This window comes from Bos grunniens, chromosome 4, assembly GCF_055505025.1.
Source record: "Bos grunniens cultivar Pamir isolate PY7600 chromosome 4, Bosgru_T2T1.0, whole genome shotgun sequence".
Lineage (NCBI taxonomy): Eukaryota > Metazoa > Chordata > Mammalia > Artiodactyla > Bovidae > Bos > Bos grunniens.
This window is the reverse complement of record NC_141168.1, coordinates 44069236-44081357: the sequence shown is the minus strand read 5'-3', so window position 1 is coordinate 44081357 and position 12122 is coordinate 44069236. Positions and strand designations below refer to the sequence as shown.

At 46.4% G+C, this 12122-nt stretch overlaps 1 protein-coding gene across 2 annotated transcripts; it reads left to right on the top strand.

Moving 5' to 3' along the window:
* The first annotated feature begins 2536 nt into the window (after window positions 1–2536).
* On the top strand, window positions 2537–11807 carry CCDC201 (coiled-coil domain containing 201). Of its 2 annotated transcripts, none has more exons than XM_086398405.1 (3): window positions 2537–2827; window positions 8671–9144; window positions 10171–11807. In XM_086398405.1, the coding sequence occupies exons 1-3, from the start codon at window positions 2552–2554 to the stop codon at window positions 10255–10257; spliced, it is 837 nt and encodes a 278-aa protein (XP_086254531.1). In that variant the 5' UTR covers window positions 2537–2551; the 3' UTR covers window positions 10258–11807. The 2 variants fall into 2 exon arrangements, with proteins under 2 accessions (XP_086254531.1, XP_086254532.1); XM_086398406.1 differs by lacking the exon at window positions 2537–2827 and adding an exon at window positions 4224–4385.
* Window positions 11808–12122: the final 315 nt, after the last annotated feature.

Sequence of the window (12122 nt, the reverse complement as noted above, 5' to 3'; positions counted from 1 at the left end):
CTTTGGTATCTTTGATTTTCTTGAAGAAATCCCTAGTCTTTCAGTTTTCCTCATATAGATCTCATACATATCTTGTTAGATTTATACACAAGTATTTCATTTTGGGGGAATGCTAATGTTAATGGGTGTTGTTTTTAATTTCAAATTCCATTAATTTAATGCTGTTATTTTCAAAAGGGACTGACTTTTGTATGTTAACCTGTATACTTTTGTATATTAACCTGTATACAACTTTTGTATATTAACCTGTATACAACCTTGCTAAAATGACTAATTAGTTGCAGGAATCTTTTTGCTGATTCTTCCAGATTTCTTTTTTTCCTAGATGGCCGTGTCAGTCTGCAAATAAACCCAATTTGAATTCTTCCTCCCCAATCTGTATGCTTTTATTTCCTTCTCCTGTCTTACTGCATTGCCTAGGACTTCGAGTACAATGTTGTCGTGTAATGGTGAAAGAGGTCATCCTTTCCTGTGCCTACTGCTATTGAGAAAGCTTTGAGCTTCTCACTATTAAGCATGACTTAGCTGTAGTTTTCTTGTAGATAATCATCAACAAGTTGAGAAAGTTCCCTTCTATTTTTAGTCTACTGAGTTTTTATCATGAATTGGTATTGAATTTGTCAAATGCTTTTTCTGTGTCTATTGGTATTATTGTGTGGTACTTCCTTAGCCTATTATGTGATAGAGTACATTAATTTTAGTGTTGTTGTTTGTTTTTTTTTTTTTTAGTTCTACCAGTTTATTGCTACCAACCCGTGACCCTCCACCCTCATGCACACACACATGCTCAGTCATGTAACCCCATGGACTGCAGCCTGCCAGGCTCCTCTGTCCATGGACTTTTCCAGACAAGAATACTGGAGTGGGTTGCCATTTCCTTCTCCATAATTTTAGTGTTGATCCAGCCTGTAAACCTGGGATAAATCCTATTTGGTCAAGTCATATGATTCTTTTTAGTACACTATTGGATTCAACTTTCTAATATTTTGTTGAGAATTTTTGTTTCTATGTTAATGAAAGACATTGGTCTGTAGTCTTCTTTTATTGTAATGTCTTCATCCATTTTTGGTGTAATGGTAATGCTGGTCTCATAGAATGGACTAGGAATTATTCCCTCTGCTTCAATATTCTGCAAGATTATTATAGAGAATTGGTATAACTTCTTCCTTAAATGTTCAGTAGGATTCTATGTGGGCCTGGTGCTTTCTGTTTTGAAGAAAATTCTGGCATTTTCTCTTTGAAAATTTGAATTATATTAAAGCAATATTTGTACTTATTTATTAACTTTATGGATGTTATTCTCCTCCTATTATTGTAAAGTGGTACCAACTATTAGCCTCTTATTTGTAACCTGGAGTCAAAGGCAACCCTGAGCATATTGGTTGTGTAGAAACAGTACTAAGATGTTATGTTTTGGGTATGGAATTTTAAAATTGATGGACCACAGGAGTAGATCTGAATAAATAAAATATGTATTTCGCTCCCAGGTCCTGGACACAGGAGGTCCAGTATGCCATGCAGAGCCACAGGAGAAGCACCAGAGTGGCCAAGAGATAGAGAACAAGAGCAAGGGAGAGATCAAAGCCATGGCCTTTCCTGAGGTCTCCATGGGAAAGGCAGGGCAGAGCAGGGTGAACAGCTTAGGACTGGCTAGTTTGGATAATGCTAGTGGCTTTAAGGCATAGGGGTGGCCTCTGGTTGTCTGGTATCTAGCCCTGGGGTGACTAACACAGAAGAATTTTGCTTACAGGGAAGCACAGCCTAGATAGAATAGGCCTGGCTCTGGACTGATTGGTTCTTATATCAAAAACATGCTCCTGGATGAGCCCTTTTCTACCTAAGGAGAGCCAATATCTCCCCAGCCAGAAAGTTTCTAAGATGCCAAAACATCATGTGATGCAGAAAATAAAAATATATATTATACAATACAGAAACAAGAGATAATTCATCGTGCTGGAGTTCGGAAGAGGCAGCAATGTGAGGTGCGAATGGAAACCACCAATGGAGGATGACAGTCGTAACAGCATGGGCAAGAGTCACACTGACTCATGCCCATCGCTGAGGACTTACCACACGCCAAGCGCTGTACTGAGGCTTTCCTACACATGACCAGAACACACCGTGGCGTGACTCTCATCCTGGGCCCACACCTTCAAAATGCCCAGACCCAAGCTCTGAACCAGCCCTTCTACACCAAGAGCAGTATTTGTACCTATAATGCAGGTTTCTGTGTGGCAGACTAGCAGGCATGTGCGTGCCTGAAACTTGTACTTGAATCACACTCGAGTTTAGCCTCTCCAGGTCCTCGCCTGCACAGTGAGGGGAATCCGGGTTCTGGGCTACTGAACCTCCGAGGGTCAACACAAGGAATGTACTGGGCTGTGGGCAAAGATGAGGAGCTTGGAGACTGCGGGTCAGCTGCTGCCATGGGCCAGGCCTGGAGCCCCTGTGGGGCCTTTGCACATACCCACACCCCCATGTTTGTCCCCAGAGGGCTGCCCCATGTCATAGTGAAAGGCACCGCTCACAGGTGACCCTGTGTGCTAGACTAATGCGACTCTGGACACACACTGCGGATTTCACAATGTTTTTATTCACAAACACAAACAAAAGAGGCTTACATTATGCTCAAAGCAGTGTGCCTAAGTGCCATGAGGTCAGGAGGACCGTAGGGGTGTACCGATGCAGCAGCAAAACATTGACCCAGACCTCAGGACACTGGGGTGGTGTCCAGGAAGCCCCCACCTTATTCGTCCAGGACTTTGGGCAAACCCTTCCCCTCTGCAGCCCTCAGTTTCCCCATCTGGAAAATGATCCACTGTACCAGGTGAGCTTTATTTTTTAAATTATTGTTTACTAATTTACATGTTCTTTTTAGAAAAATATAAAATGGATTTAAATGATATTAAAATTTACCTATTATGCTGACACCTAGATGTTACCAATGTTCCCATCTCCACGAATCTCTTTTTGGGTCTGTGTGTTTGTGTCTGTGTGTGTGTGTATGGCATGTACTGTGTAATTTTAAAATGGGATCATGTAGTACTATCTGTTCTACAGCATTTTTTCATTTAATATATTACGAACATTTTGTCTACAGTGTGTATTTACATCCACAGCATATGTGTGTGTACATACATGCACATGGACGCACATATGTTGAAACACAGATTGCTGGCTGCAGAGCATTCCTTGTCCTTGGATGTGTGTGCACTTCTGTCGGGGTTCTTAAAGACAACACTCCACAGATATAACACAAAATGAGTGACTACTTGGTCTGATTGCTTCCTGGTGCTCCTATAAGGGCCTTCCCCTGTGGCTCAATGGTAAAGAATCCGCCTGCAATGAAGATGACTCAGGTTCGATCCCTGGGTCAGGAAGATCTCCTGGAGGAGGAGTGGCAACCCACTCCAGTATTCTTGCCTGGAGAACTGAGCCTGGCGGGCTACAGTCCATAGGGTTGCAAAGAGTCGGACATGACTGAGCAACTGAGGACACCGGCATGCGTGCTCCTGTAAATGGAACTGCTCCGTCAAAGGCTGAGCACGCTCTCAAGCCTTGCACCTAGCTGACCTGCCCTCCAGAAGGGCTGTGTCCACTAAGAGCCCCAGCAGCATGGTGAAGAGGGCTCCCTTCCACTGCCCAGCAGCACTTGAATCTGAAGCGCTTTCTCAGTTGTGATGGTCTCTGCTAACGTGTGGGGAAGGGTTCCCTGGAGAAGCCTCGTCTCTGACAATCGCCTTCAGTACTCTAGGGTGCCTCCAGGATTCAAAGATCTCAGAACATTAGGAAAACTATGACCTCAGACATTGCCTAAATTTATAGACAAAGGAAAAAACAGTGACGACATCCATCCACCCAAAATCACACAGTGACTTACGGGCAAAGCTCAGATGGATAACACTTTTTAAAAATAGAAGATTAGTAGCAAGGGCAAGAGGGTTGCCATGTCCTTGGTCTCAGCGCCTTAGGGGACTAAGTTGGAATGATGATCTCCACTCCTTTGAGGATGTTGATAAACCATTTGGCACGTGGTGAGAGTGCTATGCTTGGCCCATTGTTGGAGGCCGTCCCCAGGCACCCATGGCCCTGACTCCCTGAGTTAGTACTCACAACCCAGCGGACACAAAGGCAGTGAGCCAGGTGAAGACCCTCAAGGCTCGGTGCCCGGCCTCCACTCCTCCCCCGCTCCCCCCCCTCCCCCTCCGCCCCAGCTGCCCTGCGCCTGCGCAGTCATCAACGGAAGACTGCGCACAGGTGGGCTCCTGCACACCTGCGTGGGCCTGCAGCACCGACACCGCAGGTACTTCAGGGCGCAGGGGCTCTCAGAGAGCGCTGCCGGCACCTGGTCCCCGCTGGGAGGCAGGATGGAGCATGGGGCGAAGGTAGGCCAGAGCATGATGTGGACCAGTTTGGAGCGAGGACTGGAAAGGGGCGGGGGAGGCGGGGGCGGGGAGGTAGGGTCAAGGTGGGGCAGTGGGGAGGGAGGCTTCCGAATGTGTCCAGGGGCAGGTAGGCCGGGACAGGATGGGGCTGGGGATGGGGGAGTGGAGGGATGCTTCAGGGGGCCGAGATAGAAATCCCCGGCTCCTGCCGCGCTGGAAACAGCCTCAGAGTCCTGCCTGAGCTCCAGGTTAGTCAGACAGGCCCTGAGCTAATAATATCAAGGGGCCTCCTGATCCTTGTCCGAGGCGCTACACGACTTCCCTGGTCCAGAGACCCCTGTCCGCTTTTCTCCCCCCGCCAGCGACCTGTGCTCAGAACCCCGACTTGCCTGGGTACCACACCCAGGGCGCCATCCCAGAGACATCAGAGGGGATTCCCCTGTTCTGCCACACAGCCCCTTCTGCTGCCCCCTCCCCACTCCTGCGGGGGAGTCCAGGTGGCTCGCTAGTGGTGAAGAATCCACCTGACAATGCAGGAGAGGTAAAAGATGTGGGTTCCATCCCTGGGTTGGAAAGTTCCCTGGAGAAGGAAATGACAACCCACTCCAGTATTCTTGCCTGGAAATTTTCATGGACGGAGGAGCCTGGCGGGCTACAGTCCACAGGGCTGCAAAGAGTCGGACATGACCGAGCGACTCCACCTCTCTGGGGAAAGCCTGGAGGCCAAGGGAATCCATGGGAGACAGAGGGGAACCCAGGCGTTGCCTTGTCCCAGATGCAAAATGGAAAGCAGGGCTGCAGAATTAGGTAACAGGCCCCAGGTGAAGTTCAAAACCTGACCTTCGTAACCTGTATTTTGGCTCCAGTGGCACCAGCTGACTAAGGAGCCCTCAATCACCGCACACCCCCCCCCCCCAAACCAGGGATTTTCTTGGGATTTCTTGAGTTTCTGTGTCTCCTCACCAGACAAGTAGGGGCTTCTTTTTCCTTTTTCATTTGTAAATAGGTAACACATGCCCCTGGTTTCAAAATAAAAAAAACATAGACAAGTACACAGTGACTCCCATCACCCTCTGTCCACCTTTATGTTTATACCTTAAGTAAACATCATGTTTTTAGCCTCTTCTAGAACTTTCTTTAGATTCTTTTTTCCTCAGTTTGTACAAAAGAATTCTACCTAAAACAAAGAGATCTTTCCTTGTCAGTATATTTAAAACACTGTATATAAAACACTGTTAAAGGTCCTAGCATATTTATCCTTTAGTTTGTCAGCTTTCTCCTAGGTATTAGAAAGATTAAGCCCTTATTTATCTCTTCTGAAATGTGTGGTTTACCTATCCTACTTAGTATATCATCTTTTTAAAAATTATATTTAGTTTAATTTTTTATTTTTTATGGCTTCTGTATTATGAGATAGTTAGAAAACCTTACTTCTGACAAATTTACAGAGAAATTCACCACCATTTCCTTCCAATACTTTTATAGCTTTGTTTTTTTATATTTAAATCTTATATCCATTTGGAATTTATCATGATGAATGATGTGAATAAGAATCCAACTTTGTTTTAGATTTTTTTTAATTATTGTTCTTTTTCTAATAATCTATGAATTTTTAAAGAGTATAATATTCAATTCCTTATAATTTATTTTATGTAAGGCATGAGGTAGGGGCATGATTTTACCACTCTTTTTTTTTTTCCAAATGGCCAACCAGGCCAAACAACATGTAATGAGAAAAAGATCTCTCTTCTCTACTCCTTTGAAATCCCAGTTTTTTCCCATTTCTCATGTGTATGACTAGGAGATTATTTATGTAAAACAGTACTTTTTTTTATCTGTAAGCTCTGTGTATAAATATTTGAAAGCAATACTAAATCATTTTATCTGTAAACTTTCAATATGTTACAATATAATTGTATTCAAATTTCCAGAATTGAATTACTGGTTCTTTTTTCACTTTCATAAATGGGTTAGTTAAAGGTAGCTCTTTTTAATAAAAAATATATCTCCTTGAAGTTTCTCTTTTGTGAAAGTCCCAGTTTTCCTCCTCACCCCACGTCTTTATTCTGAGATCTTGGTCCCTGTTTGAAGTAGAAGACTTAGTCTCCTTTCACAGGTGCTGATTATCTTCCAAGGCGTTTAGATCATTTCTTTTTCTCCTTGATCTGCTGCTGCTGCTGCTAAGTCGCTTCAGTTGTGTCCGACTCTATGCGACCCCAGAGATGGCAGCCCGCCAGGCTCCCCCATCCCTGGGATTCTCCAGGCAAGAACACTGGAGTGGGTTGCCATTTCCTTCTCCAATGCATGAAGTGAAAAGTGAAAGTGAAGTCGCTCAGTCGTGTCTGACTCTTAGCGACCCCATGGACTGCAGCCTACCAGGCTCCTCTGTCCATGGGATTTTCCAGGCAAGAGGACTAGAGTGGGGTGCCATTGCCTTCTCCGTCTCCTTAATCTAGCAGGGGCTAAAAAAAGAAAAGTGAATTATCACTACTTCATTTCTGTTTCTCCTTATTTCTCGAATTTTGCTCTATGAATGTTGATGCTATACTATCTGGTGCAAAGATAATTATAATAGAAAATTTTTCACTTTTATTTTTATTACACTGTACTTTTGTGGTCTTGATATATTAATGTATTCTGCTATGAATTCGGCCTTTTCTGATATAGTGAAGTCCCTCCATTGTTTGATCCTACTTCGAAACTTTCTTGAGCTTCTGATCTTTAGTGCATCCTACTGTATACAGTGCGAAGTTGGATTTGTGTTCTAATCCAATCTGAGAGTCATGGAATAGGTGAGTTTATTCTAGATGTGGCAGCTGTTTGAACTTTACTCCACCAAACAAGATAGATAGTGAACATCGTTTCATTTATTTACCATCATTGGACATTATAGAAATTCAAATGAAGACTACTATGCAAATTAGATACCACTACTCATATATTAGAAACACTGAAATTTAAAAAAAAAATTAAAAACAGACAATACCAAATGTTGGTTAGGATATGTAGGAACCAGAATCCTCTTGTGCTGCCAGTGGGATGGAAGACAGTTTGGCAATTTCTGATGCCAACTCGATTCTCTGGAGTAAATCCTATCTTTCAGGTCAATAAGAGTTGCGGCTGCTGCTTAGTGACTTAAGTCATGACTGACTCTTTGTTATCCCCATGGACTGAGCCCGCCAGGCTCCTCTGTCCACGGGATTCTCCAGGCAAGAATACTGGAGTTTATTGCCACTTCCTTCTCCACGGAATCTTCCTGACCCAGTGATGAAACCCAGGTCTCCTACTTGGCAGGCAGATTCTTTGCCACAGAACCACCTGGGAAGCCCTAGTTAGAGTTACAGCAATCTATTTCCAAGGGTTTTTGCTAAATGAAACAGTGTTCAAAAGGACCCCAAGGGCTGCACAGTAGACCGTGTGTAAGTGATTGCGATTAGCTCATCCTCCCAAGCGGAGGGAGCACTTTCTCCCTGCTTTCTGGCCCAGCTTGAGGCATCTTGATGGGTGTAACCAGGCATCCCCAAATGTGGGCATCACCAGCTCTGGTCCACAACTCAGCCCTGCTGCTTACCTGCTTGCAGTCACTCACCCCACCTGAACTTGACTTCCCCTCAGTTCCTGGGTGATGATTACACCCACCTCGATTTTGAAAGTTCCAACACACTCCATGAATTAAATGTTTCCATAGGAAACCCTCTCTAGACTGTACTTTCAGCACCTCTGATGGTTTAATCAAAGGTTTATTTTGGAAGAAGAAAAGTGGCCATGATGAAATCACTACCACCTATCAATATGTTTGGGATTGGGATATTATCAAGATTTTTGAGAAAACATCCTACCCCACTCTAAGCACCCATGCCCACCCAATGTGATTGCATTTACATCAAAAAAAAACTGCAATTTTGCTTTTTCATACTGAGTTTCAAGGTTAAGATGGTTTCATTGACATTTCAAACTTTTTTTCTTAAAGAAACATTATCTAAAAGTCATCTGTTTTTCAGTCTATCCTTAAAAAAAGAAAAATCTTTTTGATGGATGCTTAACATTTTAACCAAAAAAAGAGAGAAAACTAGTAAAAAGGCAGACAGAGTATGAGGGTGGTCTTGTCCTAGGCCGGGCTTCAGCTTAGTGCTGGAGGCTCCCCTCACTGGGGAAGAACTGGAGGGCCTGCCTCATAGTGGTCACACCTCAGGAAAGTTCCCCAGAGGCTTGGTGTCCAGCCCAAGGCTCGCCCTGGCTGTGACTGACCTCCTGGGACGCTGACCTCTGTGTTTTGTTTTGACAGGCTTCTGGGTTGAGCTCCCCTGAGGATGAGAGCCTTTCTTCCGTGACCAGACGGTCATCCCTGAGGTGGGCCCTGAAGCACAGCACCCCAGCTGGAGCTGCCCTCAGCTGGCACTCAGGGTTACAGGGCGATGTCCCCAGCCACCAGGAAAGGGGCCCTGCAGGCAGGTCCCCACGACCTGCACGCTCCTCCTGGGACCTCCTGTCATCCCCAGGAGGGGTCAGCCTCATGGCCTCCTTCAGAAAGAGGCGGCTTTCTACCATCAAGGCCTCTGAAGTGTCCAGTGAGCAGCTTGGATCCAACTCAGACCCCTTTGCTTTTGAGGAAGACCCGCCCGTGCCAGCCTCAGTCACCCAGCAGCAGCAGCAGGGCAAGTCCCCACCAGCAAGGAGATCGCCACCAAACTTGGGATTGCCTGGGATCCCAGACACCGCCAGGAGGAGGCCTCGGGACCTAAAGAGGCTGGCTGCTGTGGTAGGACGCAACCCGACCCCAGCCCATCCCCCAGAGCTTGGAGTCCCTGCCCAAGGCCCCCCCGGAAGGCAGCCTGGTGACAGTTGAGAGAGTAAATGCTGCTCTTTCCTCACTGATGGGTCATGTCCTGGGCATCATGAGGTCACCAGGACTGAAGGAGACCATCCAGCCCAGGGCCCTGCCTGTACCCGCCCTTCCCCAACTCTGAGGGGTCCCCGTGACCCCACAAGAAGGACTTTCACTTGTACCTCCCACAGTTCCCATGTACTCCTTGAACTCCATAGCACACCTATCAGCCTGTCCTGGGGCTGGGGGGATGGAGTGGAGTCCCTGGAAAGCCACTCTCTCTGTCCTCCTCTGAGCTGTGACTTGTCCTCTGAGATCCAGCCCTCACACCACACACTACCAGATCAGGCTAAGCCATCTGAACTTTGCCCACTGTGTTTCTACGTGCCTGTACCTTGTTCAGCAGCCTGAGTCATCCCACCCCCGTCTTCTCTACCTTGTTCAGCAGCCTGAGTCATCCCACCCCCATCCCACTGTCCAAGGGCCCTTCCTCCTTTACCTGCCCTCAGCTGCCCTAGAAGAGCCCCTAGAAAACACAGCAGGAAAATGGCCTGTCTAGACAGCCTCACACACTCATTTGCAAGTGCCCACCCCACCCCTCACACTCTCTGCCCATGCCTGGCGGATCTCTCCTTGTTCCTGTCTCCTCCCCTGCAACCCCTCTCTGCCCTTGTCAGATCCTGGGGTCCTAGCTCCCTCCATTCTCTCACGTACCTGCTTGTCCTCACACTGGGCTCAGTCCCCTGGGGTCTGACTGGCTCCATCATGAGGTCATAGTGCCTGGCATGCAAAGGCTGGCCAGGCTGGCTTTCACTTGTCAGTCCTGCATGGTGCCCAAGAGCAGGCCCATGTGAGGGCCTTGCAGTCCTGGATGGGCACCTGCTTTTCCTACCCAGCTTGTCTCTGGCAAAGATCAGTGTTCTTACAAGGTGGACCTCAGAGATGCCTTTCTGTTAACAGACAGAGCGAGTGAGGCAGTGGGAAATCCACCTGCTTCAGAACATCGAGGAGGCCACCCAGCACGAACTCACCATCGAGGACGACTGAGTGCTCAGCCCTGGGCCCAGGACGCAGCTGTGCTCAGGAGCTCCTGCCATGGCCTGACTTACTCATCTGTCCGTCCAACCATCTGTATGTCTGTAGACCTTCCTCAGGACTTGCCCTGGGTCTGACCTTGCTCTCCATTGTGCCTCTGGATGGGGTGGGAGGAACTGGCTGATGATCTTGTTACTCAGATTCCAAACATGGGGTCTTCATCCCCAGCAGAGATGAAGGGATGTAGGGGGCGGTGGGCAGGTGTGGACAGGGGAGATGGATGCCCCAGGGCCACCCTGGAGTACCCGGAGACGAGATACGTCTTCTTCCCACCCACCCTGCCTCCTTCCCCAGCACAGCCAGGTGAGTCTGAGATACTAGGATGACACAGTGTAGGGAACAGGACCAAGTTTAAGGTGGGCTGCCTAGCAACCCACCCGGCTTCGGTGGACAAGCCTTCACACCTAGCAGACTTTGAACACCATTCCAGGAAAGACCAGAGCAGTGGCTCTCATTTGGAAGATATTCTGACAGTTTGCGGGCACTGGTTTGTTTAGTGTTGTTGGGAGAGGAATTTAACCCCCTCTAGTAGCAGAGGCCTTCTCCTGTCCTTTTCTAGAGCTGAGCTCTCTGCCTCATTGCTTAGGATAAGGATCCCACCAAAGGGCTGGAGGTATCTATGACCCTCATGCTATAAGGAAAACGAAGCAGGGTGCCCGGGGCACTTCGATCAACACAAACCTCGCATTAGCCTCCCAGGTCCAGATGTCTCTGAGACTTGTCTGTTAGTGGACACATTGTGGTTACCAACATAGAGCTAGTTTTATTTTTGCAAATGCTTTCACACCCCACTTTACCTTAAAAAAAAATGTTTATTTTCTGCCTTCTAAAAAACAAAGATTGCTTATGTTTTCAGTACCATCCTGCACACCTCCACAGCCCCTCCTCCAGGCCAGTCCTAGGAGACCTGGCTCTTCTCAGGGACACAGATAAAGCCTATTGCTAGAGCAGACTCCAACAGGGCACCCTAAACAGAGTCTCAGGCTGGCCGGACATGACAGGAGACAGGACATGGCAGGTTCCAAGGGCAGGCACGGTCAAGGATGGCCTAAGAGAAAGAGGAAAGGCTTACTCTGGAGCTGCTGGGTGGGTGGAGGGCATTCCAGCTCAGGACGTTGATTCCTGGAGAGGCCTCCGTTTTATGCAGAGGTTTTTGAATAAAGAAGGAATGATGGAATTCCTCATAAAGTATTAGATGCAGTTGGGGGCTGCAAGGATGAAATAGTTACTTCAAATGTGATTTGTGGGTAAGAACTTACTTACTGTGTAGTGCATTTAAACATTTAAGTTTTGTGAGCTAGTTCTTCCTTTATATGGCTATTCGATGTGTTCACTTTTTCCTTTTTTATAGCAATTATCAGATTATAGAAATAAGTTTATACTTTTGTAAAAATGTAAGAAGCAGAAAAACTGACTTTAATCAAATAACATGGAGATAAACACTGCAATGTAATTCTGCCCACCTTTATTATTAAATTGTTTTCATGAGAACTGTTTCCAAAGCCTGTGTCTGATGCAAAGTGATTCTGATGTGTAACCAAATGACTTTTATCTCTCTTCATCCTTTGAAAAATTCCTATTGAGAATGAGTCCAGGAAGGAAGGAAAAATAATGCAGGGACTGTGGGAAAACTTGTTTTTGAAAGATTGGGAATTACAGGTACTCGGGAGAAAGTTTTACCCATGAGATAAATTCCTAGATATTTTACATTGAGTTTTCTCTTGTTGACTGAAAAAAAGCACAACCTAAAAGTTGACAATTGTTTTATTCTGCAGATTTACTGAGAGCTTAAGCCCACTATACAGCCTCTCCAGTCA

Excerpts from the sequence above, each read along its gene's own strand:
- CCDC201 (XM_086398405.1), top strand. The coding sequence starts at position 2,552 with ATGCGACTCTGGACACACACTGCGGATTTCACAATGTTTTTATTCACA. Across the intron at positions 2,828-8,670 it reads AAAATGATCCACTGTACCAG|GCTTCTGGGTTGAGCTCCCC; the intron begins GTGAGCTTTATT and ends TTGTTTTGACAG. Across the intron at positions 9,145-10,170 it reads TAAAGAGGCTGGCTGCTGTG|ACAGAGCGAGTGAGGCAGTG; the intron begins GTAGGACGCAAC and ends TTCTGTTAACAG.